This window comes from Nasonia vitripennis, chromosome 4 (assembly GCF_009193385.2).
Source record: "Nasonia vitripennis strain AsymCx chromosome 4, Nvit_psr_1.1, whole genome shotgun sequence".
NCBI lineage: Eukaryota > Metazoa > Arthropoda > Insecta > Hymenoptera > Pteromalidae > Nasonia > Nasonia vitripennis.
This window is the reverse complement of record NC_045760.1, coordinates 25831290-25854220: the sequence shown is the minus strand read 5'-3', so window position 1 is coordinate 25854220 and position 22931 is coordinate 25831290. Positions and strand designations below refer to the sequence as shown.

General features: G+C 34.2%; 5 protein-coding genes across 5 annotated transcripts; 3 read left to right on the top strand and 2 right to left on the bottom strand.

The window, feature by feature from the left end:
• The first annotated feature begins 551 nt into the window (after positions 1-551).
• Positions 552-1504, top strand: LOC116417442. Its single transcript, XM_031930564.1, has 2 exons — positions 552-556; positions 613-1504. Exons 1-2 carry the CDS (start codon positions 552-554, stop codon positions 1502-1504), a joined length of 897 nt encoding a protein of 298 aa, XP_031786424.1.
• A 9422-nt stretch (positions 1505-10926) lies between these two features.
• On the top strand, positions 10927-13998 carry LOC100677946 (protein pygopus). The gene is made up of 2 exons (XM_003427905.5): positions 10927-11140; positions 11525-13998. The coding sequence occupies exon 2, from the start codon at positions 11541-11543 to the stop codon at positions 12879-12881; it is 1341 nt and encodes a 446-aa protein (XP_003427953.1). The 5' UTR covers positions 10927-11140; positions 11525-11540; the 3' UTR covers positions 12882-13998.
• Positions 13541-16646, bottom strand: LOC100116792 (guanine nucleotide-binding protein G(i) subunit alpha). Its single transcript, XM_001601195.6, has 2 exons — positions 16187-16646; positions 13541-15677 (listed from the first exon to the last, which is right to left on the bottom strand). The coding sequence occupies exon 2, from the start codon at positions 15654-15656 to the stop codon at positions 14586-14588; it is 1071 nt and encodes a 356-aa protein (XP_001601245.1). The 5' UTR covers positions 15657-15677; positions 16187-16646; the 3' UTR covers positions 13541-14585.
• Positions 16647-16793: 147 nt separating this feature from the next.
• On the bottom strand, positions 16794-19479 carry LOC100117971 (WD40 repeat-containing protein SMU1). Its single transcript, XM_001601309.6, has 8 exons — positions 19302-19479; positions 19062-19128; positions 18841-18984; positions 18657-18771; positions 17947-18589; positions 17756-17857; positions 17343-17679; positions 16794-17272 (listed from the first exon to the last, which is right to left on the bottom strand). Exons 1-8 carry the CDS (start codon positions 19325-19327, stop codon positions 17174-17176), a joined length of 1533 nt encoding a protein of 510 aa, XP_001601359.1. The 5' UTR covers positions 19328-19479; the 3' UTR covers positions 16794-17173.
• Positions 19480-19591: 112 nt separating this feature from the next.
• LOC100118043 lies at positions 19592-20965 on the top strand. Its single transcript, XM_016989161.3, has 4 exons — positions 19592-19928; positions 19998-20274; positions 20355-20450; positions 20523-20965. Exons 1-4 carry the CDS (start codon positions 19749-19751, stop codon positions 20588-20590), a joined length of 621 nt encoding a protein of 206 aa, XP_016844650.1. The 5' UTR covers positions 19592-19748; the 3' UTR covers positions 20591-20965.
• Positions 20966-22931: the final 1966 nt, after the last annotated feature.

Here is a 22931-nt window from a genome sequence, read left to right as displayed (position 1 = left end):
GAAATACCACTTGCATGATAAAAATTTTTTTAGAAACTAAATTAACTGAATAAGACAGTTCATAAAGTAGTCAAAGAATAGTACATTAAGATACGAGTGCGCAAAGTAGGTGTAAGTAGGTATATATATAGGTAGCTATAAGTATGAGAAATAATTGATTGAAAGCACAAAAGTTAGATTTAACCTTATAAAATAAATCAAATCAGCTTTTGTATGGAAGTCTTTTTCAATAATTATGACGAATAGAATCATTTAATAATAATGCGTAATCAATATTTGGTGTACGTTAAATTATGCAGCTTCTTTAGCAAAGTAAATATCATGAATAGTCAAGAAATATAAAATGTATGCTTATTTTGACTAAGGACGTAGCGACGGTACAACCTGAATGCTAATAATGTTTCAAGAAATTTTTTCATATTTTTGTATTATAATGTAGCAACGGCTTTACCTGAATGCTGATAATATTTTAAGCAATTTTTTCACATTTTTTATTACATTATAACATCCAAATATGAATAAATTTATAACAGTCATGTCATTCATACACTATGAAGTATGAAACATATAACTTGTTATTAATAAAATTGCTTTTGTTAAATAATTATTCAGTTATCTCCTACCGCAATTTGTCGCAGAGGAGAAAGCGGACATCCTCCTGATAAGCGAACAGTACACGGATCGAGACACACCCGGCTGGGTGTCCAGCGATGCAAGGACCGCCGCAGTCTGGGTGCCCATGCGCGGAATCGCAGAATCAGGGACGGGGGATGACTACGTACGGGTAAGGGTGGGCCGCATCACTTACTTCAGCGTATATCTCTCACCGAACCTTACTGCGGCGGATTTCGCGATACGACTAGGGGTGCTAGAGGACGCAATAAGAGACGTATCCGGGGAACTCGTCATTGGGGGCGACTTCAACGCGAGGGCCACGGAATGGGGTATGACGACAACGAATTGCAGAGGCAGGGTCATCCTCGAGATGGCAGCTCGACTAAGCTTAGTGGTAGCAAACGAGGGAAACACCACTACCTATCGCAGACCAGGTTTTGGGGAATCTATACCGGACGTAACTTTCGCAAGCGAAACGACAATCCGCAAAATCAGGGATTGGCATGTCATGGAGGAATATACTGCAAGTGACCACCGGTATATACTTTTTGACATCCAGGACGACCACAGAAACAGGACCAGAGAAAGAAAAAAGCAGACGCCACGGTGGAATACCCGGCGCATGAACCGGGACAGACTTGCTGAAGAGATGCAAAGGGCGGAGCTCCCATCAATTGGGCTCCCTCAGCAACTGAGCGGACGCGAAAAAGCCGAAGCACTAATAGAACGTACAACACGTCTCATCACGGAGTTGTATGACGCAGCTATGCCAAGGGTGTCTTGCGGCCATATAAGACATCCGGTATACTGGTGGATGGAGGAAATTGCAAAACTCAGAAAAGATTGCTTTCACGCTAGGAGAGAGGCTCAAAAAGCTCTGAAAAGATAAAGGCCTGAAGCCCAGGACTTGTACGAGAGACACGACCGGGCACGAAAAAGGCTGAGGGACGCGATACAGGAAAGTAAGCGACGCTGTTGGGCAAAGATTGTCGACGAAGTGGAGAAAGATCCGTTTGGCGACGGATATGCAATCGTTACCCGAAAGATAGGCGAAATGAAACAAACGGAGCCCATGGAGGCAGAAGTGATAGAAAGGGTAATCGATGGGCTGTTTCCCACGCACCCCATCAGACCTCAGGCAGAAAGAACGAATGTGCCGATAGACGAGATACCCCCTCCGAGGGCGAGCTTATCGCGGCAAATTCATCCCTGAAAAGCGGCAGAGCACCAGGACTGGATGGTATTCCGGCAGAAATGCTGAAAGTCGTCGCAATCCAACGGCCGGAGCTGCTACTGGAAATGTACAATCTGTGCCTGATACAGGGTGTATTCAGCTCGAGATGGAAAAGAGCAAGATTAGTCCTTATCGAAAAACCGAAAAAAGAAGCGGACGCGGACACTTCTTATAGACCATTGCTAGACTAGCTTAAGACAGGCGACCCCCCGAAGGAATGCGAAAGCGGCTACCGGGGGGTTTTTCGCGGCCTTCTGAGAGCGGGAGTTTTAATGAGTATGCCTGGTGTTGTCCCACACCAGGAGAGCCTCACACACGGGGAGTCTCGCACGGCTCCTGTCATGGTGCATTGTGTATTCCTCCAACTCTCCGGATAAACAAAAAAAAAATGTAAATAATAGAAATGAACAACATGTCCATGCAGAGATCAGAAATAGGAATGCTACAAATAATGATGCAATTATCGCAAATGGAGAAAATGAAAATAACCATGATAGAAATAGGAACAGAGTAGGAGCAGTCAATGATAACGATAATATAATGAAGTTGAAGTGAATGGAGCAGATAAAAATGAACAGAATGGTAATTTATTTTATTTAAAAATTTTGATTATTAAGCTTAAAAAGTTTGAATAACAAGAATAACCCGCAATAAATTTCTTACATTCTGATATTATAATACTCTATTGTATATTATTTATAAATATTTTTTTTTAGATCCACAACGTTTGTACTCGAGGCCTAATGAATTTCTTTTAGAATGCATTAATTATTATGAGAGGCAAAGACGTTATACAGAATGTGATACTGCCCTAGTAGAAATGAAAATTGTGCCAAATTGCGCCTAACTGTGCCAAACTATGCCAGGTAATGCTAAACCTATGCCATTTCGGACGTTTGGCACGGTTTGGCACAGTTTGGCATAGTTCGGCACACTTTTGCATAGTGTGGCACATTGTGGCACAATGTGGCATAGTCACAAATTTTGAGAAAAAATAGTTTGTCTGTCGTTTTCTTCAGATTGGCATGGCTTTGCATGAATCTACACAGTCTAGCACAGATTAGCACAGTATGGCACAAATTGGCATAGCGCGACATAGTTTTACACAGTTTGGCATGATTAGGCATAATAATAGAGTTATTCAGAAAATATTTTTCCGACTTTTTGCAATAAATTGGCATATCCTGGCACGAATTGGCATATTTTAGCACAAGATGGCATAGTTCAGCATAGAGTGGCACAGTATAGCACAACTCATTTATAATAATAAAATTGATTATTTTTATGAATAGTTAAGACTATTGAAACAGTTAAAAGATGAGATAGGGTTACTAAAAATATAAAAATAACTAAAAGCCAGCTTTACAAAATAATTTTTTTTTTTTATTATTTCATGAAACATGAACTCGTGACATTGAGCTTTCGTTGAGTTTCAACAAAGATAGAATATCGCAATAATAATGCTAAGTAAAAAATACCTTATAAAATGTATTTTTCTTTACAGTAATAAACAAAGGTAACAATAATCATCTTAAATGTATGCAAACGTAATTACTTATTTTGTAATAATTATTTCGTACGTACATTATTTTTTGGAGTTTAAACATTTTAAATTAAACAAATATCATTTTGTATTGATCATTTTGTACGTACATAATTTTTAAAAATTTGTTCATTTTAAATTAAACTAATATCATTTTGGTTTGATTTTTGGTTGTATGAATTATGTTATATCAAATATAAAAAAATAAATATGTAATTGACTTCAATTACTTAACATTTTTTAAATCTTAAATGCATTCAATAAACAGTCAATGTAATAAAATAATATTACTACTAAAAATGCACATTTCTCTAAGCTGTAGTAATAATACTGTTGTAATCGCGCTTACTTATTTCCGCTTTTATTCTTGTTCAGTCTCATCATCATATTGTTCATTATTTTGACTATTTCTTACTTGCTTATTTTTATTCATCAATACAACTGATTTGATTACAATGCCCTTGTTCACAGTATTATTTGTATCTTCCATCTGGTTTATATGTAGCGGATCTATCAATGGTTTTGGAACCAATTGTTGAGTAGGTATATTATCGTTGTTATTCAAAGCATTAGTGATGGTCGACGATTGTGTTAAAGGAACATAATGTGATAAATAGGACGAGTGCTGGTCAAATTGTTGTCTACGAAGTTCTGAAATAGATGCTGTGATATTTTGGTTCTTTCTTGTTGGCTTATTATCTCTGGCTAATCTTTTTCTTGCAGCAGTTATAGAGTTGTGCTGATAGGTTGTGCATTTCTCCATTTCGTTGTCTATTTGTGCAGATGTTAAACCTTTAGCAACTAGAAATTTGTAGAATTCATCCTCCACAACACTTTTTTTAACAGGTGACAGGATTTTAAGATTATGATTACCTGATCTGGTATCAGAAGCACGTCTTTTTGCCAATTCTTCAGTCCCATATATTCCAGTGTTAATGAGTGTAAAAAAACTTTGGCATTTTCTATTTTTGTATGTATCTTTGTACGCAGTAGCATTGCATTTTACACGTTTCTTTAGTATAACAATATCTTTTTCAAGTTCTGTAATATTTTCTGCTTCAGCAGGATCTATCACGTAGGTAGGTGCATTCGAAATTTCAAAAACTTTATCATACACCGATTTTTGTAACTTGTCACTATCTGGAATTTTAATAGAAATATGTTAATACATATTAATTTGAAGTTAGCAGTATATGTGTGCTTCGTAATAGTATTTATAAATAAAAAATTAAAACAAAAAGCTTAATATTTTTTAAATACCTGATACTCTTTGTTTACTCAAATTTATTATTTGAGTCTGTTGTTCTTCGGGTTCACTTGTATGAATTATTGCCTTCAATTTTTGATTTTCAACAATAAGTTTTTCATACTTATTCTTAAAAAATTCAGCCTGCATTTTATATGCATTGTTAGCTGCATTTTGCGATGTTCCATTATCCGAGGCCAATGAAACCTAAAATATAATACAATATAGAAACGTATGCTATATTAATGCTAAACAATAATCAACATAAATTAATATCAATTATTACATTTGATAAATTTTCGAGTGCAGAACTCCTGTAACGTTAACGTATGTAAATTTTCAATTTCTGTACGGAAAAAACTACATGCATTACAACGTACATTTATTAAATCATCTTACTGATACTGTTAAAAATTGGGGGCCGCTGTACAATGCAAGTACTTTTCCGTTTGAAAATGAAAATAAATTATTACTGCGAATAAAGAAATGTAATTATCGTATTGCTACACAAATTGTCTATAAAATGTTAATATATCAACAATTGCCTTTTCTACAACAAAATCAATTAATTTCTGAAAGAGTCCAGTCATATTGTAATAAATTGGATAAAGCTAAACTAAAAAATATTTGTAAAGTTGAAGAATGTATTCTAATAGGACAAGGCAAAGTACACACATTAACAAAAACAGAATTACAATCTCTTCAGAAATTAGTTGACGTAACTGCTGTGACTGAATGTAAAATATTTAAAAAACTAATCTTTAATAGAAACCGTTATACAACTAATAAATATCTGCGTTGTCAGCGAACGAATAACTCTGTTTTTCAAACTACCGATGAGACATTTGGAATTATTTCAAAAATATGTAAAATTAAGTATAATAATAGGCAAAGTAGTAATTTTTTTTCATGAGCTAAAAATTGCAAGTAACTTTGTTGTTGATAATGTTGATATAAGACATTTGAAAGTTGTCAATGCCGAACAAAAAATCAATGTCAATGTTGTAGAATACTCGCAATTACACAGGCCATGTATATTATTAAAATTACGTAAGCAATTTATAATTATTACTATTGTGAAAGGTATTTTAGGGCGACATGCGAATTAATTTAACATCTGTATTATATTATGTATATATAATAACATTATTAGTATTATGTAATTTTTGTACAATAAAATGTATACCAAACTATTTGTAAATGCATGGTTGTTTTAATAATTATATTACAAAAAATAAAAAATATACACAAATGTGCTTAACCATGACATAGCATGCTAAGCTATGCCATTTTATGCCAAAAGTTGCCAGATTATGCTAAAACATGCCAAATTGTGCCATGTTATGCCACATTGTGTCAAATTGTGCCATTTTGTTTCAAACTATGCTAACTTTTCTGTAAAAATTTCTGAAAAGAATTTTTTTTTTGAAATTCATAATGTGTCAAGTTATGCCAAATCGTGCCATACTGTGCCGAACTGTGTCAATCTGCCCAACTATGCCAAACTGTGCAAAATGGCACAACTGTAGCATAGTGTAGCACAATTTGACACAATCTAGCACAGTGTGGCACTGTGTGGCACAGTTTGGCACGATTCACCACGATTTGGCACAACGAATTTTTTCCACAAGGGTGGAGAGGTTAGTTTTTTCCAACAATTTTATTAATTTTTTTTTTTCAAGTAAAAAACAAATTTTGTTGTATATTTGTATGCAGAAAGTTGTAATTTTTCTCTCTATTACCAATTATTAAAAAAGTATTTTTACTTTTAAAAGTTTCAAGAGGTTTTGATTACGATGCCTATTTTTCTAATTTGGTTGTTGCCCTTGTTCGGGAACTAATATTCATAAAGACCTGATCTTTTGCTTGCACATTTCTTTTATAATAATAGAACATAATATTTCAAGTTAAATTCATCTTAAGTGATGTACTTTTAATTTTCACTCGGAAAGCCATGTAAATATTATGGTTCATCACCCTGTTGAAAATAAATGCATATTTTTGCACGCATCTTTGGTATGTACTAAAGATACAAAAAATATGTATGCATATTTTTTGCACGCATCTTATTTGTACGTACTAAAGATACAAAAAATATGTATGCATATTTTTTGCACGCATCTTTTGTACGTACTAAAGATACAAAAAAGATGTATTTTTTTCAACAGTGCACTGAAATACTTTGAATAATCATACTTATATTTATTTATTTATTTATTTCACTATCAATCCTTAGATATATCTTGGTGAAAATATCAGCATAGACAAGACAGCGTGGGAATTTTTACAAGGAGAGTCACCATCCTATTTTATATGTACTCTTGCTAAGCACCTTTGGGGTGGCAGTAGACAGCTGGCTAATAGAGCATTTAGTCCCGTCAATGTGACCAATAATATTCCTAATAGGTCCCCTGTTAATCTTGTAGAGCACAATTTATTGCGACTTATGATAAGTAAGTATTTTATTGCATAATAATTTGATATTAACCTTAAAATTATATTAACCTTAAGAAATTTTTTCAGGTTTATACTATGATTATCTAAGGCGAAACAAAGATTTTACAATCAAGGAAAGAATGAAACACTTGTCCCAAATGATTGATCAAATTAGATACACTATACGGAATTTACGATCTGCAGAGAAGAAAAAAGCTATGGCACAAGATCTGGAAGCGCGTTTGAATTATAATGAAAAAAAAATGCGTTACAATTATAGAGGTCATCGAAATTAAAATTTTTATTTTCTTCGCAGACATTAAAATATTAAAGACTCTCTTCATAATTTCAGACTGCATAAATCTATGTTATTAGTGGTTAATTGTTTTTTGAAAATATAAATCATTGAAAATGATAGTAAGACTGAGCCTAAAAAGGGATATTAGTTTGGTTAAGAATAATCATTAAAATTTTGTGTTCGAATGTATTCCTCTTATAAAAGTTTCGTATATCAATATATAGCGTGTCAAACACTTGTTAATTATGTTATGGGTACAAAACACTAAAAATCTGAATAATTAATTTATTATAATTTATTGAGAAAAATAAGTAATTATAATTTTTTGAAAATTTATTTATATCAAAATAAGGTGATATTACTACCTACTTTACCATGATAAATCTATTATTGCAGCTACGTACCCGTAGTGATACTCCGTGTACTGTTTTTCACTGTCCGTAGGTTTCGAAGGGAACAAGTAGTTTGATTGAGCCAAAATTTTAGGAGGATGTTCTGTACACCAGTGAAAAATAGTACACGGAGTGTCACCATGAGGGTGTCCTTGCAGTAATAGATTAATCATGATTAGAGATAAGGCAATATTACCTTATTTTAGTGTAAATAAATTTTCAAAAAATTATACTAATTTATATAATAATTTTATTGTTCAGGTTTCAAAGTGTTTTGTCCCATTCAAACAAGTAAAAATTGTTTTTTACTTTTATTTTTCATTATTTATTTTTATAAATAAAACATGTACGAAAGGATGTTTTTTTGTACGATCCAAAAAAGTGATATTAGTGTAGTGTAGTTGGATTAGAAAATATAGCTCAATTTTTTCTGGAGGTTTTACGGATCACCACACATGTTAATCATGCCAGAATTTATAACGTTCTTGCCTTCTATCACGTTCCTTGACGACGGTGTAGCCTCCCTGGTAAAAATAACTTATTAAATCCGATTCAAAAGGTAATAGGTTGTAATTGGATTTCTTAATCGGAAATTATTCAATTAAAACCAATTTAATCGATTAAAATCTATTTAATCTGATTATAACTTTTAGTCGGTTTTAATCGGATTCAATCAGATGTATTTTTCAACAAATATAACATTTTATTTAAAAACACAACTGTTTAAATCCGATTAAGACCGACTACAACTTATAATCAGATTAAATAGATTTTAATCGATTAAATAGGTTTTAATTCGATAATTTCCGATTAAGAAATCCAATTAAACCCTATTATCTTTCGAATCCGATTTAATAAATTATTTTTACCAGGGCTCACTCTATTCACACGGAGTGTGCAAGGACACTGATAAGATTTTTTATCGTGTAAAAGTTTATATTCCTACATTTTTTAATGAAGCTCCATAAGAGCCCTGTGTATTTCGGAGACTTTCTGGCCGCCATCTTTGTTAACCTTCAAGCGCGCGAACCGAGCTCGCGAACCAAGTTTAAACTCCGAATCCGAAATTGTGGATTTGTTATCAGAACTGCATTGAAGAGGTAGAATCGATGAAATCGACTAGGTTCATCAAGAACTGCACGTTTCTCGAACTCATGATGAAAAGCCACTGTCGGATTGCCGAGCTCATGCGGAATCCGGAATTCGAGACTAAATTCATTCTGTTTGACTGTCCGGGGGTGTTTCCTGCCTATACCGAAGACTTACTCCGAGCTTCCAAACGTGCAGAATACCACTTCCGTTCGATGTTGAAGCATGAGGACATTATCAACAAGGCTCTTTATAGTGTGTTGCTTCATTCATTGCCAGTAGTGAGAAAGGTGCTTCATTACATATCTTACGACTGTTGCTAACATGGCATTTTTTCAATTTTATTTTATTATTTTTTCGTGCACAAAAATGTTAAAATATTATAATTCAGAATTATGTGCATCAGCAGCTAGTTTTATGTAAGAAAAGTGTTGCATAAATGTTCATGTATTTGTAAATGCAACTATTTTACATGTACATTTTTTCATATGATATTCGCTCTGGAAATCAGGTGAATGGCCACAGTGTGCCAATAAAGTCGTAAATTAATGATATCTACTATGTATAATAAAAATAAACATTTTTTCAAAGTATGGTTCATTTACCGATGCATTTATTAAAGTACATAGATTTCGATTTGCTGCACCTTGATTAGTACATTAGTAATGGTATGAATGAGGGGATTTGGTTTAAATTTCATAAGAAAAAGTTTTATAAGCATATTACTGATTTTTTTATCAATTTTTGATTAATTTTAACATAACTATCATGTAACTTTTTTTCTATGAAATTTAAACCAAATCCCCTCATTCATACCATAACTAATGTACTTTTAAACAATATCCTAGAGTTTGAGCTCATTTGGACCATTCGTTCCTTTGGAATCTTACGGTAAGTAAATTATGGTCTCCCTACTATACGTAGGTATTATAGCGAGGTATATAGAAGGTCTAAAACCATCAAAATAAAGGTAATTATGTCTAAGAATCCCTATATAAAAAAGCCATGACCGGATGAAGTGAAGCCAAGAATGCGTCAATATGATTGGCTCATGTAGTGCGCATGCGTCAAAAGTATCGTTAGAATTTTTTGATTTGTTTTTGATTTCTAAAATTGATTCTAATATTACAAATGTAATGTAATACTATAATACATATCAAATTATGTATTATAGTATTATATTTGTGTATTTATAATATTCTAGAGACATTCTACTCTCGAGACATAACCTTAAAATTTTAAAAGGAAGTTGGCGACAAAACCGCGGCAATTTTGAAATTTATATGAGCGCGAAATGAATCATATATTGTAAAGTTTGATATATTTCCGTGATAGAAAACAAATATTAAAAATATCAATCAAGTATTTATATTCCATTTAATAAGTTAATGAAATTATACGCACTGCGCCAAGTCTAGTAGTAATAAAAATTTGGTTCATTTATATAAGTATTTATAAATTTTTAATGATAATTTTTGATTTTAATTTCAAAGGTGGTGTGCCCCCTTAAGCGTATCATTAGGAATCCAAAATTTCAAAACCATATTACTCAACAAATATTGCAGTAAAAATCGTAACTTTTGTACTTTTGTGTAAGATTTATTTTTAACTTTATTTTAAAAAAGGTTTTAAAAATCATGTCTGTTCCCTATTGAAATGTATAATGTGGAGAGCATGGAGGGGAGTCGCCACTCAAACCAACATTATTTTTCGCACAATTATCGCAAATTTTGCCAAACCCAAGAAGTTTTAGAATCGGCAATTAAATTGCAAACGTTTTATGCTACTCTTATGCCATACACAGTTTTTATAGGCTACCTCGCTTATACTATACAGCGTGAATCTAGAAATAGCCGTATATTGGCATAAGAGTATCATAAAACGTTTGCAATTTAATTGCAAATTCTACAAATTATGCATTTGAATTCGCGGCAGTTTGCTTCTGCTCTTCTATTGGTGTGTATGGCGGCCATGACAGCCGAGACGCATAGGTACTGGCGCCACCAAGCGGGGAAAACATCCTTATGGGACGCTATTATAATATATGAAGGGTACGGAGGACAGCTCTATCAGGTAACTTAGTCCGTGGCGTGCATACCTACATGTTTCCTATATAGCGTTTGCAGTTTGCAGTTTGCAGTTTGCACTGATGCACTCTCGTGCGTCGTGTATATTTTTTCGAAGTGGTATATAATGAAATCGGAGAGAAAAAAATAAGTGTACATTTTTACAATTAAAAAATGTTTCTGAGAGAAGCCGAAAACACATCAGCTGTTGCGCACACTAGGTAAATTCAAACCTCAACTAACTAGTGCGTTCTAATATACTAGGCATTCTCATTGTTTACAGTTGTCAAATATTTCTTTTTATTGTGAATATTTCTTGTTTGCATTCGAATTTCGATTATGTTTAACTGAAATTTAACATTTCAACTCCGCCGCATAATATTATTCTTAACTATGTAGGCATTTGCTAAATTGCTTTACAATATCAATGATATTTTTAAGGTTATGTATGAGTGTTTCTGTTTTCTAAACATTTTTCATGCACTATTGCTGTTTGAAGTTTTTACGATTCTATTTTTTTTGTAAATATGACAAACGCAATTATTCACTGGATATATACTCGTTATTTAATAAATATTAATGATTTTAAAAATATCTGATTCCAGATAATACAAAATTTTAATGATGGAGTTGAACGGAATGGGTATGGGAATCGGAGTTGGAGTTGGTGTTGGTTCCTCACCTCCACCATCTTCATCCAGTACTGTAAATCCTAAGAAGAAGCGAAGGACAAACACCAACACGGCACAAGCTACGCAACGCACTCCAGCCATGCAGGACTTTGTACCTCCTCCATTGTCAGGATTTGGTGATACAGTTGTGGCTAGCAATCCTTTTGATGACACTCCACAACCAGGTTTGAATCCTGCTATGCACAATGGTCCACAGCAAATGCATCCTCATCACCCACACCATTTGGGAAACCCACAAATGCGTGGGATGAATCCATTGGCAACCGGTAACATGAATCCTATGATGCCACATATGAGTAACGTGAATGCCATGAATAACTCAACCATTGGCAATCATATGGGACACATGGGTAACTTACCTAATACAAATCATCCACCAATGAACAATATGAATCCAATGAATAACATGCGACCGAATATACCGCAGGGTTCTCTGGGCCCTATGAATAATCATATGAATATGAATCATATGATGAATTCTCAAATAAGTGGTCCAGCAATAAACAGTCCAATAAATGGAATGAATCATAATATGGGAAGTCCCATGGGAGGACCGATAGGTTCTCCTATAAACAGTATGAGTCCTAATCATATGACGAACAGTACTTTAAATGTCTCAGCAATGAATGCGACAAATACTGCTCTTTCGCACAATGCGCCTCAACCTCATCCAAATCATTTGAACAGTATACGTACTGGCTTAAATAGACCTCATAATATGCCTTTGACAACAATGAGCTCTACCGTACCAAACGCTATGATCGGTAACAATCAAATGAATAATTTAAACATGATAAGATCACAAATTACTAATATTCCAAATGTGAATATGAATCAACGCAATCCATTGGGACACATGGGTAATCCTATGAGTAATGTTTCCAATAACTTAAGTGGAAAATCTCCTAGTCATGGAATTAATATTGGCAATGCAATGCCTCAACATGGATTACAAGGACCTCCATCATTAGGACCAAAACCAATACCAGAGTCAACTGGTAAAGTATATCCACCGGATCAACCAATGGTATTCAACCACCAGAATCCAAATGCCCCACCAATCTCGCCATGTGGAGTTTGCCATAAAGAAGTCCATGCGAATGACCAAGCAATACTTTGTGAATCTGGATGTAATTTTTGGTTCCATAGAAGGTGTACAGGATTATCAGAAATTGCTTACGATTTGTTAATGCATGAAGTCTGTGCCGAATGGGCTTGCGATAGGTGTATGAATTCGAAAAATGTGTCGTTGGTCAAGTTTAAACCGTAAAATACTTCAGTTATGTGCTTATGTCATTATCAGTTTATATATATATATATTATATAAATAATTAGGTTATTTCAATTACATTTTTTATGATCATCGACGTATACTATAAAACTTGTTAATAATTTACAAAATCATTAAAATTTATTTAATAATAAAAAAAATTTAATACCTATTTTTTATTTAATGTTTAAACATTCTTATGCATTTCATTGGTTTTCATTGAATTTGTAATTTTGCAAATTCTACAGAGCTTTTAATATTTTTACTCTACAAGTGCCTAATGTTATGCAAATGCAAAACAATTATTTTATAACATGTGTGTGTTTATCATCTTTCAAAGAATTCGAAATAAATTTTTATCTCTGCTAACTTGCAGCTGGATGTTCTTTAACAATGCAAATCATGCCTATTAAAATAAGACAAGTAAATTTGTCAAGTTGTTTGCTTACTTTGCGGATAGAGTTTCCAAGTGGTCATTTAGTAAATAGATCTAAATAATTTTTTACATTCTATAAATAAATATGATAAATTCGAAGAACTTGCAGTCATATAAAGTATTATTAGAAAAGGAATCTCCTTAGTATTTTGGCATTCATTTAATCCTAATATCAAATTAAAAATATATAACAATGGTTCAAGGTTGATCAAAAGTGTATACATTATTTCTTAATTGAGTTTATTCATATATCACTTGAAAAATACATTCTAATATTCTCTTATTTATATGTGTAATAAATTTTTTCAATATAAAAAACAATATATGTTAGTTCTTAGATATATAAACGGCCACGCAGTTCGTATTTACATTGTAAAATTAAAACGTTTTAACGTTTCAGATCGTGCTATTAGTCTTTTAACTTTCATAATTTCAAGATATTGAAAATATTAGTCGTTGCTCATGGGCTTATGTATGATATTTTCTTAAAATGGCAAGCATGATTTTGTGTAAATTGTGCGTCAGATTATCGATTTGAAAATAATACTTAGTGTATACTTATTATAATTTACAAAAATCCATTGTACAATGCCAAACAATATGAAATTCTTCATTGTTTACATTTTGTCATGGTAATACTTACAAAAGTTTTTTATCAAAATTTGTACAAACGAACAAAAATATTTTTAAAAATGTGTCAAAATTATAGAACGCTAAAACTATAAGATTGATAGAAAAAGTTTAAAATCAAACTCCTAGATATTAAAATTATTGATTCATTTGATTCTAAGTATTAATTGTTCCTTTCTTATGTTATAAAGAGACATTTATCAATTAAGCACCATTGTGTTTATAAAGTATAATAATAATAGTTTGCCACGTTTTGATTATAATTAATCAAAGGCAATTTCAATTAAATAAGAACAAAATTACTGGAAATACATTTAAATTTAATTGTCATAATGTGATATTAAAGACTTGCTAAATTTTAATTCAATTATTTCACATAGTAAATGTTTGAATGTTCATTCATGATTAATATAATATCTCAGTAAAATATAAAGTTAATCGCGATTGTATAAAACGAAAAATGGAGTGTTATTCAATCAATTGGAATGGCTTGATATCTGTAATTTGGTCTTTCACGTCATGTGCTAGCAAGTTATGTTTATATGTAAACTATGTTGTAATTTGAGAGTTTATTAAGGCAATTAATTTATAGCATACTTTGAAGTTCCATAATTCAAAGTGACTTTCAGTACAAATGCTTAGCTTAGTAAACCACAACTACTCAGATTATTTTGAATAATTACGTCTGTAACAGCATCAAAAACAAATTGAATATTGTTTGTATCAGTGGCACACGTAAAATGGGAATACATTTGCTTCTGCTCTTTACGCTTATTGAGATTTTCAAATTTCATTTGAATATAGGAAGCGCATTCTTCATATGCGTTTGGTCCCGTGTATTCCGGAAAACAAATGGTCAGCGGACTTCTAGTAATTTTCTCCGCAAATATATCTTTCTTGTTTAAGAAGAGAATAATAGAAGTTTCAACGAACCATTTACTGTTACAAATGGAATCGAATAACTTCATTGAATCAATCATTCGCATCATTTCTTCATCTTCAGCAAGTACTAAATCATATTCACTCATAGCTACACAGAAAATTATAGCAGTCACATCCTCAAAACAATGGATCCATTTCTTCCTTTCTGAACGTTGGCCGCCAACATCAAACATCTTAAATTGCAATCCCTTAAATGAAAAGCGTGTCTCTACAATTCCAGTTGTTTTGATTCTTGTCTTCAAGACATCTTGTTGAGTCGGAATGTAATTTGGTAATGTTATACGGTCTAAGGCATTCAAATAATAAGCAGCAGAATCATTCAATTGATACTCTCGACTGCGTCCAAGGCAGGTTTGAACACCACCATCTTTCCACAAACTTTTCATCAAGTGTACTAATTCATCATTCAATTCTCCTTCCTCAGTAGATGATGCTATCGTAAAGAATTGTCTTGCAACATTGACTTTGCTAGGATCTTCAAAATCTATCTGGAGAGATCCCATTGCCCGAATTATTGTCATTAAACTTTGTATGGTATTGCTGTATACGACTGGTTTCAATTGTTCGCATTCTTCTTGGCTGTATCCAGTTTCATGGATTATTTTCATTTGTTTTACAATTGTAGATTTTCCAGATTCTCCAGCTCCAAGCAGCAGAAGTTTGACTTCATTTGCAATACGCTCACCATCTGCTCTAAGACCCTTATCGATTTTTTTGGATCTTTCAGCTGCTGCCTTTTCGCCATTAGTACTCGCTGCACAACCCATTTTTGTCAGTAAGTGGAGAATCTGAAATTTAAAGCCGATTCTAATAAAATTGTTTAATACATTTTATATTATTATATAAATGGTGATGTTGATCAGGAATGAAATTTAATTGGAAAATAAGGATCACGTAATATTGCAGTACAGATAAAAGTTGCAGATTGCAGACTCTAATAGCAATGATTAATGCTCTTTACTCTCTGCAATGAGTCACATTTACAAGGAAACTATATGGTTACAAATTTAGATAATATATCGCTTATTTTGGTAAATTTCAATTGTGAGATGAATCTCTGAGTTTGCAAAAGTCACGTTACAATCGTCAACGATAATACACGTAATAAATAAATGTTTAGTTGCTCTTATACTCAATAATTGGGGGTAAAAAAAGTGATAAATTTAAAAGATGTATCTTAAAGGAGAATAATTCAACACATTAGAAAACGTTAGAGAACAAAGGGCTGAGCTACTTTAAATGACTGTAATCAATTAGAAGAAATAAAAAACTTAAAAAATTGTAAAATTTCAATTACCTTCGATGTAGCAAGTAATCGACCAGTTGAGGTTAGGTCAAAATCGAGCGAAAAACTGTTTGCTCTGCTACTTATTACTAATAGTCTTTGAAGAAAGCAGATGATCGCAGTGTAAATAATCAATAAGTCTTCTGAATTTATAATGTATATGAACGAAAATAGGTAAAAAAGTCAAACGCGGCACACGCAGTATATAATATATAGAACAAAACCTGTGGTTGGTTTTTGTTAAATCACATTTTGCTCCGCAACTATCGCCATAAATAATAAGTAAGGGCGTAAAACAAAAATGAAAAACTGCAGCACTGGAAACTGAAAGACTACAACATTCTAAGTGGAATGATTTAGTACTAAAGCGGTATAGATATAAACAAATTCCCGTCTCTGACTTGATCAACTGCACGTCGGCGACGTCGCGGCGTTGCAGCCAGTTTGCGGAGTCGACGCCCCGTAAATCATCGGTAAACGTGGGATCTGTTGAATATTTGTGTATCGATCGAGGTATATTTTTAAATCGTGCACCGGATACCTTTAAACGAATAATACATCAATTCATTAAATTTTATGTTGCTTTCGTAAAATCAGGTACAATAAGGGTCAAATTACATTTTTAGTTTTTTAAAGTATTTTATTCATTTTATAAATTTGTTTCAAACGTATTAAAATGTTATTTCTTATTTATACTCACTAGCTTATAAATACACATCATAGTTTTATTTGTACACCAATTATTACTAATCATTATAAACCTAAGTAGCATCGTTAATTAATAACACTGTTTTAACAATCTTGTTCTACAGCGTAGTCACAAAATTAATAGATTGTCACAATACGAAGCTATTTATCTTTTTCAATCATGAAAATTACTTTAAAAAGCATACAGTTTTCATAATGCACTTGATGATATCAATGAAAAATTCACCATCGATCATTTATAATATTTTACAATGAAATTCATAGTTCGTAGCTTTACAATTTTTAAATAAATTAAGGCTTCCAAAGTTTTACAAGACCATCTTCACTGTAAGAACATAGCAAATTTTGATGAGGATGGTGTGCAAGTCCAATAACATCCTTTTCGTGGATCTGAAAATAAATTTTTCAATGGATTATCGAAATCTAAGCAAAGGCGGCAAATGCGCTTAAATTCACTTACGTTCAAAGTCCTCTCGAGTTTTCCAGACGTAGTCGAGAAACAGTAAAGCACAAAGTCTTCACCAACACAATAAATATACTCTCCTTTTGGAGAGACAACTGCACATACAAAGTCACCGCCTTCTCGTTTACCGCTCGAAAACGACCTGACTATTTGACCTTGCATATTCATAATTACAACTGTGTTGGAACGATTACAAACTACAAAGTGTTCTGGATTTTTTGGCAGCGAATGCACACTGTTCACTGTTAAATCAGCAGCACCCAATGACTTATATGTACCAGTACATTCGGTTGACTTTAAACTCCAGACTTTGACTGTTCCATCAGAAGATGCGCTAAAATGATACATAACATCGATCAAGTAAATGATCTTTGAAACAAACATTGCAATTACAAATGAATGCCATTTACCTGATAATACTGTGGGCATCAGAAGAAAATATGACTTCGTTAACATAAGAAGTGTGCCCTCTGAATTCTTTTAATGTTTTGCCAGACTTCAGTCCATGAATTCTAAAATTTAATAAAAAGACGATTTGAAATTAGCTTTCAATTAGCTTTCTAGAAACTAGTTACATCCTATAAACTATTGTATCATTTACCTAATTGTAGCATCGAAAGATGCTGACAGTACTTGACTGTTGTCTCTGCTGAATTGTAAGCAAGTAACACCCTTGCTGTGAGCTTTTTCGAATCTTCTTAAACACTGACCACTCTGTACTTTCCAAATTTTTATTTTACCATCTTGTGCCCCACCAGCCAACATTTCACTGTCCCTACTGAAAGCCATGGACAAGACAGCTTGTTCCATCATCATGAAGTTGTCTTGTGCTTGATACTTCAAATCCTTTCTTATTTTACCCGTTGTAAAATTCCATACTTCGATGAAACCATCAACTGATCCCGTAACAAGGTACTGACCATCCGGTGAAAATCTAGCACATTCAACATGAGACTTTGTTCCAAACTTTATCTGCTTGGATAACTGTGTGGGATATTTCTCATCTTCTTGATCACGAACTGCAGCTTTACCTCTGAACAAATCAATAGTTGTACCAGGTGGTAATAATCCCTGATGCTGTTGCCATTTTAAAGCTTGACCTAACAGCGCTAGTAATCTGCTAGATGGTACTACTGACACTTCTCCAGACAAGGAAGTTGCTATGTATGCTCTCCTTTTTTCTTTTGTACTTCCATCAGGATATGCCTCTCTAGGATCAAAGTATGATCGAGCCAGAAGATTCTCTGAAAGAAAGTAGCTTTATCAGTTAATATACCATAAGGTGATGAAGAAAATAAATTAATAAATTACCTAAATGAATGTATCTTTCAGGCTCTTGTTGCTTCATCATCACCATTGGTTCAGTTTGTCTTAATAAACTTCTGGCTGCTCCAAGCTCTCTCAATTCAATCAACTCCAAGACAACCTTTTCAGCAATAAAATTGAATTAGCATATAATTGAGCAAAATTTTCTATAGTCTATTAATTTGCTTACCTGCTCATACAGATCAATGAGCTTTTTATCCGGTAATTTAAGCGATTGTATAGCTTTCAAGACTGTGTCCCAGTGCCCATTGTTTATATCTGCTACAAAACCATCAACACTGTCGACTGTATTCAAGGAAACACCAGTTTCTTCCTAAAAATGATTTATTTCTTTTAATTCATGCTACTGTCTGGATCAATTATGAAAAATACTTAAACATGCTGTGTTACCTGAAGAGTTTGCAAAGTTTTTACAAGGTTGGACTCTTTTAAGTATTGCTGAATAAGTCGTATTACACTGCGAACAAATAAAATTATTTTACGACGATTATTCAATCAATACGCAGTACATACAATTTATATTTTAGACAAGTAACGTTGACAAAGTTGTATACAAACATGTAAACAAAATGCGAACTAACAAAATTCAAGAATGTAACTTCAATTTAGATCGAATAAAATAGTACTTACTCAGCTGATTCTATTTCAATAGACATTTTTGAGATAAAAAATTATTATTTAAACTTTCAACTACAAAGGAACGCAAATTTCGGAGTAGTTGCAGAGTAGCAAGCCGTATAGTTTTATAGGTTACGACTAATTTACTATAGTACTATACATAATATATAGGACTTTCGACTCAGAGTTCTCTAGAAGCGGCCATATTTACTTGGAATCGAACGACTTTTCCGAAATCCTGGACAGAATCAAGCAATGTGTGTTGAAAACTTGATCTTTTGATATATTTTTACCTTCAAGTTCACCATCTTCACTCATCCGCATATACACAGCCGGCAACGTATTTAAACTCTTGATAATAATGATATATACTTATCTACGATTGTTGTGAGGATTCCCCTTGTTTTTTTTTTAATTGTCAGACGTTCGAAATAAAAAATAGAAGGCGAATGAGGAATTATGCTAAACGCAATTTCATGGTGGAACAAAATTGTGTGGAAAAAATGGAAATACATACTGCTAGGAGTAACAGTTATCTACGTCCTCATACAAATCGGTAACATGAGTATTTTGGGATTTGTCAGCGATTCCACTAATACTGCTGACACAAAACACCGGCAGCACGCAGCTGTTAAAAAAGTAATTCATCTTAATCGCTACTCTGACCATTGTTCGATCACACCTTAATGCATCGTCTCTTCATTTTAGATTTTGTCAAAATGGGAAGCACCGCAACATTCAAAGCTCATGAAAGACCCAGAAGGACACTCTATATCATTGCGTGGCACTCATGATAAGGACATAATAAAATATTTTCCCAACTCGAAAGGAAAATTCGTTTGTTTTAGTACTAAGGAAGAATTGGACTATATCAAAGTCAACGATGACTACTGTGATTGCCCTTTAGATGGTAGCGACGAACCGGGTACAAGCGCTTGTAACAATGGAGTATTCTACTGCGAGAAGGTTTCCAAGAAATCCGCAGGTTTATATTTTTACTTAACCAAGATGCTTCATATTTTTCCTTTATACTTTCATACAGTAACACTTTTTTGGCCTTTTCAGTAAAAATACCCTCTTACAAAGTCAACGATGGTGTCTGCGATTGCTGTGATGGAAGTGACGAGTGGTTGGAGGTTCCTGTCCTTGACGCAAACAATGGTAATTTTAACAAAATCAAATTTATTTTCAATTGCGTTTATTTCAAATACATTGAACAGAAAAATTGTTCAGTTTCAGGGGATGGACCATTGAGCTACCGTATTACGCAATGTAACAATCTGTGTAAGGATGTACGGTAGTAATTTAAATGTCCAATAAGAGTGGCCAACGAATTTGGTGGCAGGATAAGACTGAAATTATCAAATCAGGGATCTTACCTTTTTATATAATTATATTGTTTATATGTATAATCATGACGCGAGAGATGAAGATAAACGCTCAGGAGCGAGCGTTTTCCAACGAGTCCAATAATTTTGTCCACCTAATATTAGAAGAAAAAGCGGTGCTTCGAGAGGTATCAATGATCTGTTATGCATTTAGAATAATTTATCGATAATTTATTTGTATCTCCATAAGTTTCTTTTTGGCGTTAGTTCTGCATAGTGACAAACAAATGAGAAAATGTTATGTTAAAAAGGATAATGTATAAAAATAAAACATTTGTACAACAATAATTCACAAACCTGTTTTACCGACGCTCCATTCGAATGGTCGGAAGCGGAAACGTTTCATCATAATCTAGATAGAGGGAATTAAAAGGCAGTGAGGCAAAGGGGGGAAGTTTTAAAACTATCGCGTTTATAATACATAAAAAAGTTGACCCATTTACAAGGTTTCGGGGATCGTTTGTTGGCGTATTATTTTCTCTCTTGGGTATATAATCGTGCGGATACGAGGATAAAAGGAAGAAGAGAAGACGAGGAGGATCTGGAGGAAGTGCGAGTGTATTTATACAAGGGAGAAAAGAGGAGGCGCTAAAAAGCGGCAAAGATCGCGCTACGCCGATAAGCACGTGTATATATATATATATATATATACCTGCGTATACGCGCATGTGTGAGAAAGAGCGTTTAAGCCGCTCATCGATTGGGTCGGGAGGTCAAAATTCGGTCTGCAAGCGCGCGCGCTGCTGCCCCGTCATTATAAATATTTGCCGAGAGAGCTGAGAGAGAGAGAGAGAGAGAGGACTTTGTTTTTATTGCTCGTAGGAGGACATTTTTTTTTTAATTCAGTTAGCGGAGGCAGCGACGTATGACGAATTTTCAAACCGATGGGAGTACACCTTTGTTCGTCGTTTTGTTGTTGTTGTTGTTTCGGTGTGAATTACGAGAAAAACGTTTGAATTTTAAAATCGTCGTTTTAAGCGAAAATTTATAAAAATTCCGGAGTCAAGCGCATCAGGTATATCGTTTTCAATCGGTTATAACTTTTCATGCATGACAATTTTAAATTCAAGATAAGTATCGTTAAAGTGGCCTTGAATAAGTTACTTTGAATTTCATTATCAAAAACAGCAAAAAAGAAGATATCGCGCGGATAGGCCTTCGGAAGCCCGCTCTCGGAAGGAATTGCGAGTGGCTTAGTCGCGATAGGACATCCGCTTGATTAATTTCGCTTCCTCGCGCGCGCGCGCGCGCATAAGCGGTCTTCTCATACCTCAAAATATACCTTATAGTAATATAATATTACTATATATCCTATCCTCGCGCTAAAAGCAGATCGGCAGCGCACAGGATCGTTTCCGGATTTCCGGAAAGAGGCGGCTCGTGCGCTAGTCCCAATTTCGCGGTTATAATTTGTTGATAATTGCTCCGCGGCGCACTTTTCGAATTCGATCGCAGAGGGGGAAAAGAGGGGAGAAGAACCCGACGGGCGCGCGCGCGCGCGCGCGCTGGCCAACTGGCCCCTCGGCGGCGCACGTGTGTGTTTACAAGAAGCGTGCGGCGCGTGCTTCCACTCCCCTCTCCTTTTCTTGCGATCCCTCCGCGCGCACACACACACACACATATATATATATGTATATAACACCGATACGTCGACGGAGAAAATTCGGCGCGCGAGACATACTTTTCCTCCCTTGTTTTTTTTTTTTATATACGGTAACGAGGAACTTCCGTTTTCGCGCCAAAAGCGCATACAGGGCCCGCACTCTCTTAAAAGCAGTAATTCCGATAGTCGATCAAAGTTGGGGCAAAAATAAAAGCGTACTCGCGGGCGTGTGTCTCGGCGCGGAAGAGATCCTCTATACGGATGCGGGAATTGCAGCGCGGAAAGGTGGTGTTTACGCGCCCCCGAAAATCCCGGCGGAGCAGCGAAATAACGCGATTATCGAATTAACCGCGCACCCGCACGCACGCGCGGATTTAAGTGGATAATCGCTGGCTATCTAGGTATATATATATATATATATATATATATATATGTACGTTTCCTTTCCCGGTGTATAGAGAGCCTCTCCGGGGAAAATCGAAGGCAAGTGTCGCATTAGTTCGTTTGCAAACGCTCGTCTCCGGCGACAGGACGATCCCATGCGCACATTTGTCCGTAGACAGCATGAAAGAGCCGCGACATAGTCGCAAACGGCGCTAGCAATTATTCGCGGCGCTCTCTACGCTGAAAGCTCTCGGCAGCGTTGATTTA

Excerpts from the sequence above, each read along its gene's own strand:
- LOC100677946 (XM_003427905.5), top strand. The coding sequence starts at position 11,541 with ATGATGGAGTTGAACGGAATGGGTATGGGAATCGGAGTTGGAGTTGGT.
- LOC100116792 (XM_001601195.6), bottom strand. The coding sequence starts at position 15,656 with ATGGGTTGTGCAGCGAGTACTAATGGCGAAAAGGCAGCAGCTGAAAGA.
- LOC100117971 (XM_001601309.6), bottom strand. The coding sequence starts at position 19,327 with ATGTCTATTGAAATAGAATCAGCTGA. Across the intron at positions 18,985-19,061 it reads AAACTTTGCAAACTCTTCAG|GAAGAAACTGGTGTTTCCTT; the intron begins GTAACACAGCAT and ends AATCATTTTTAG. Across the intron at positions 17,858-17,946 it reads TCTTTCGATGCTACAATTAG|AATTCATGGACTGAAGTCTG; the intron begins GTAAATGATACA and ends ATTAAATTTTAG.
- LOC100118043 (XM_016989161.3), top strand. The coding sequence starts at position 19,749 with ATGCTAAACGCAATTTCATGGTGGAACAAAATTGTGTGGAAAAAATGG. Across the intron at positions 19,929-19,997 it reads AGCACGCAGCTGTTAAAAAA|ATTTTGTCAAAATGGGAAGC; the intron begins GTAATTCATCTT and ends TCTTCATTTTAG. Across the intron at positions 20,451-20,522 it reads TGTCCTTGACGCAAACAATG|TTTCAGGGGATGGACCATTG; the intron begins GTAATTTTAACA and ends AAAATTGTTCAG.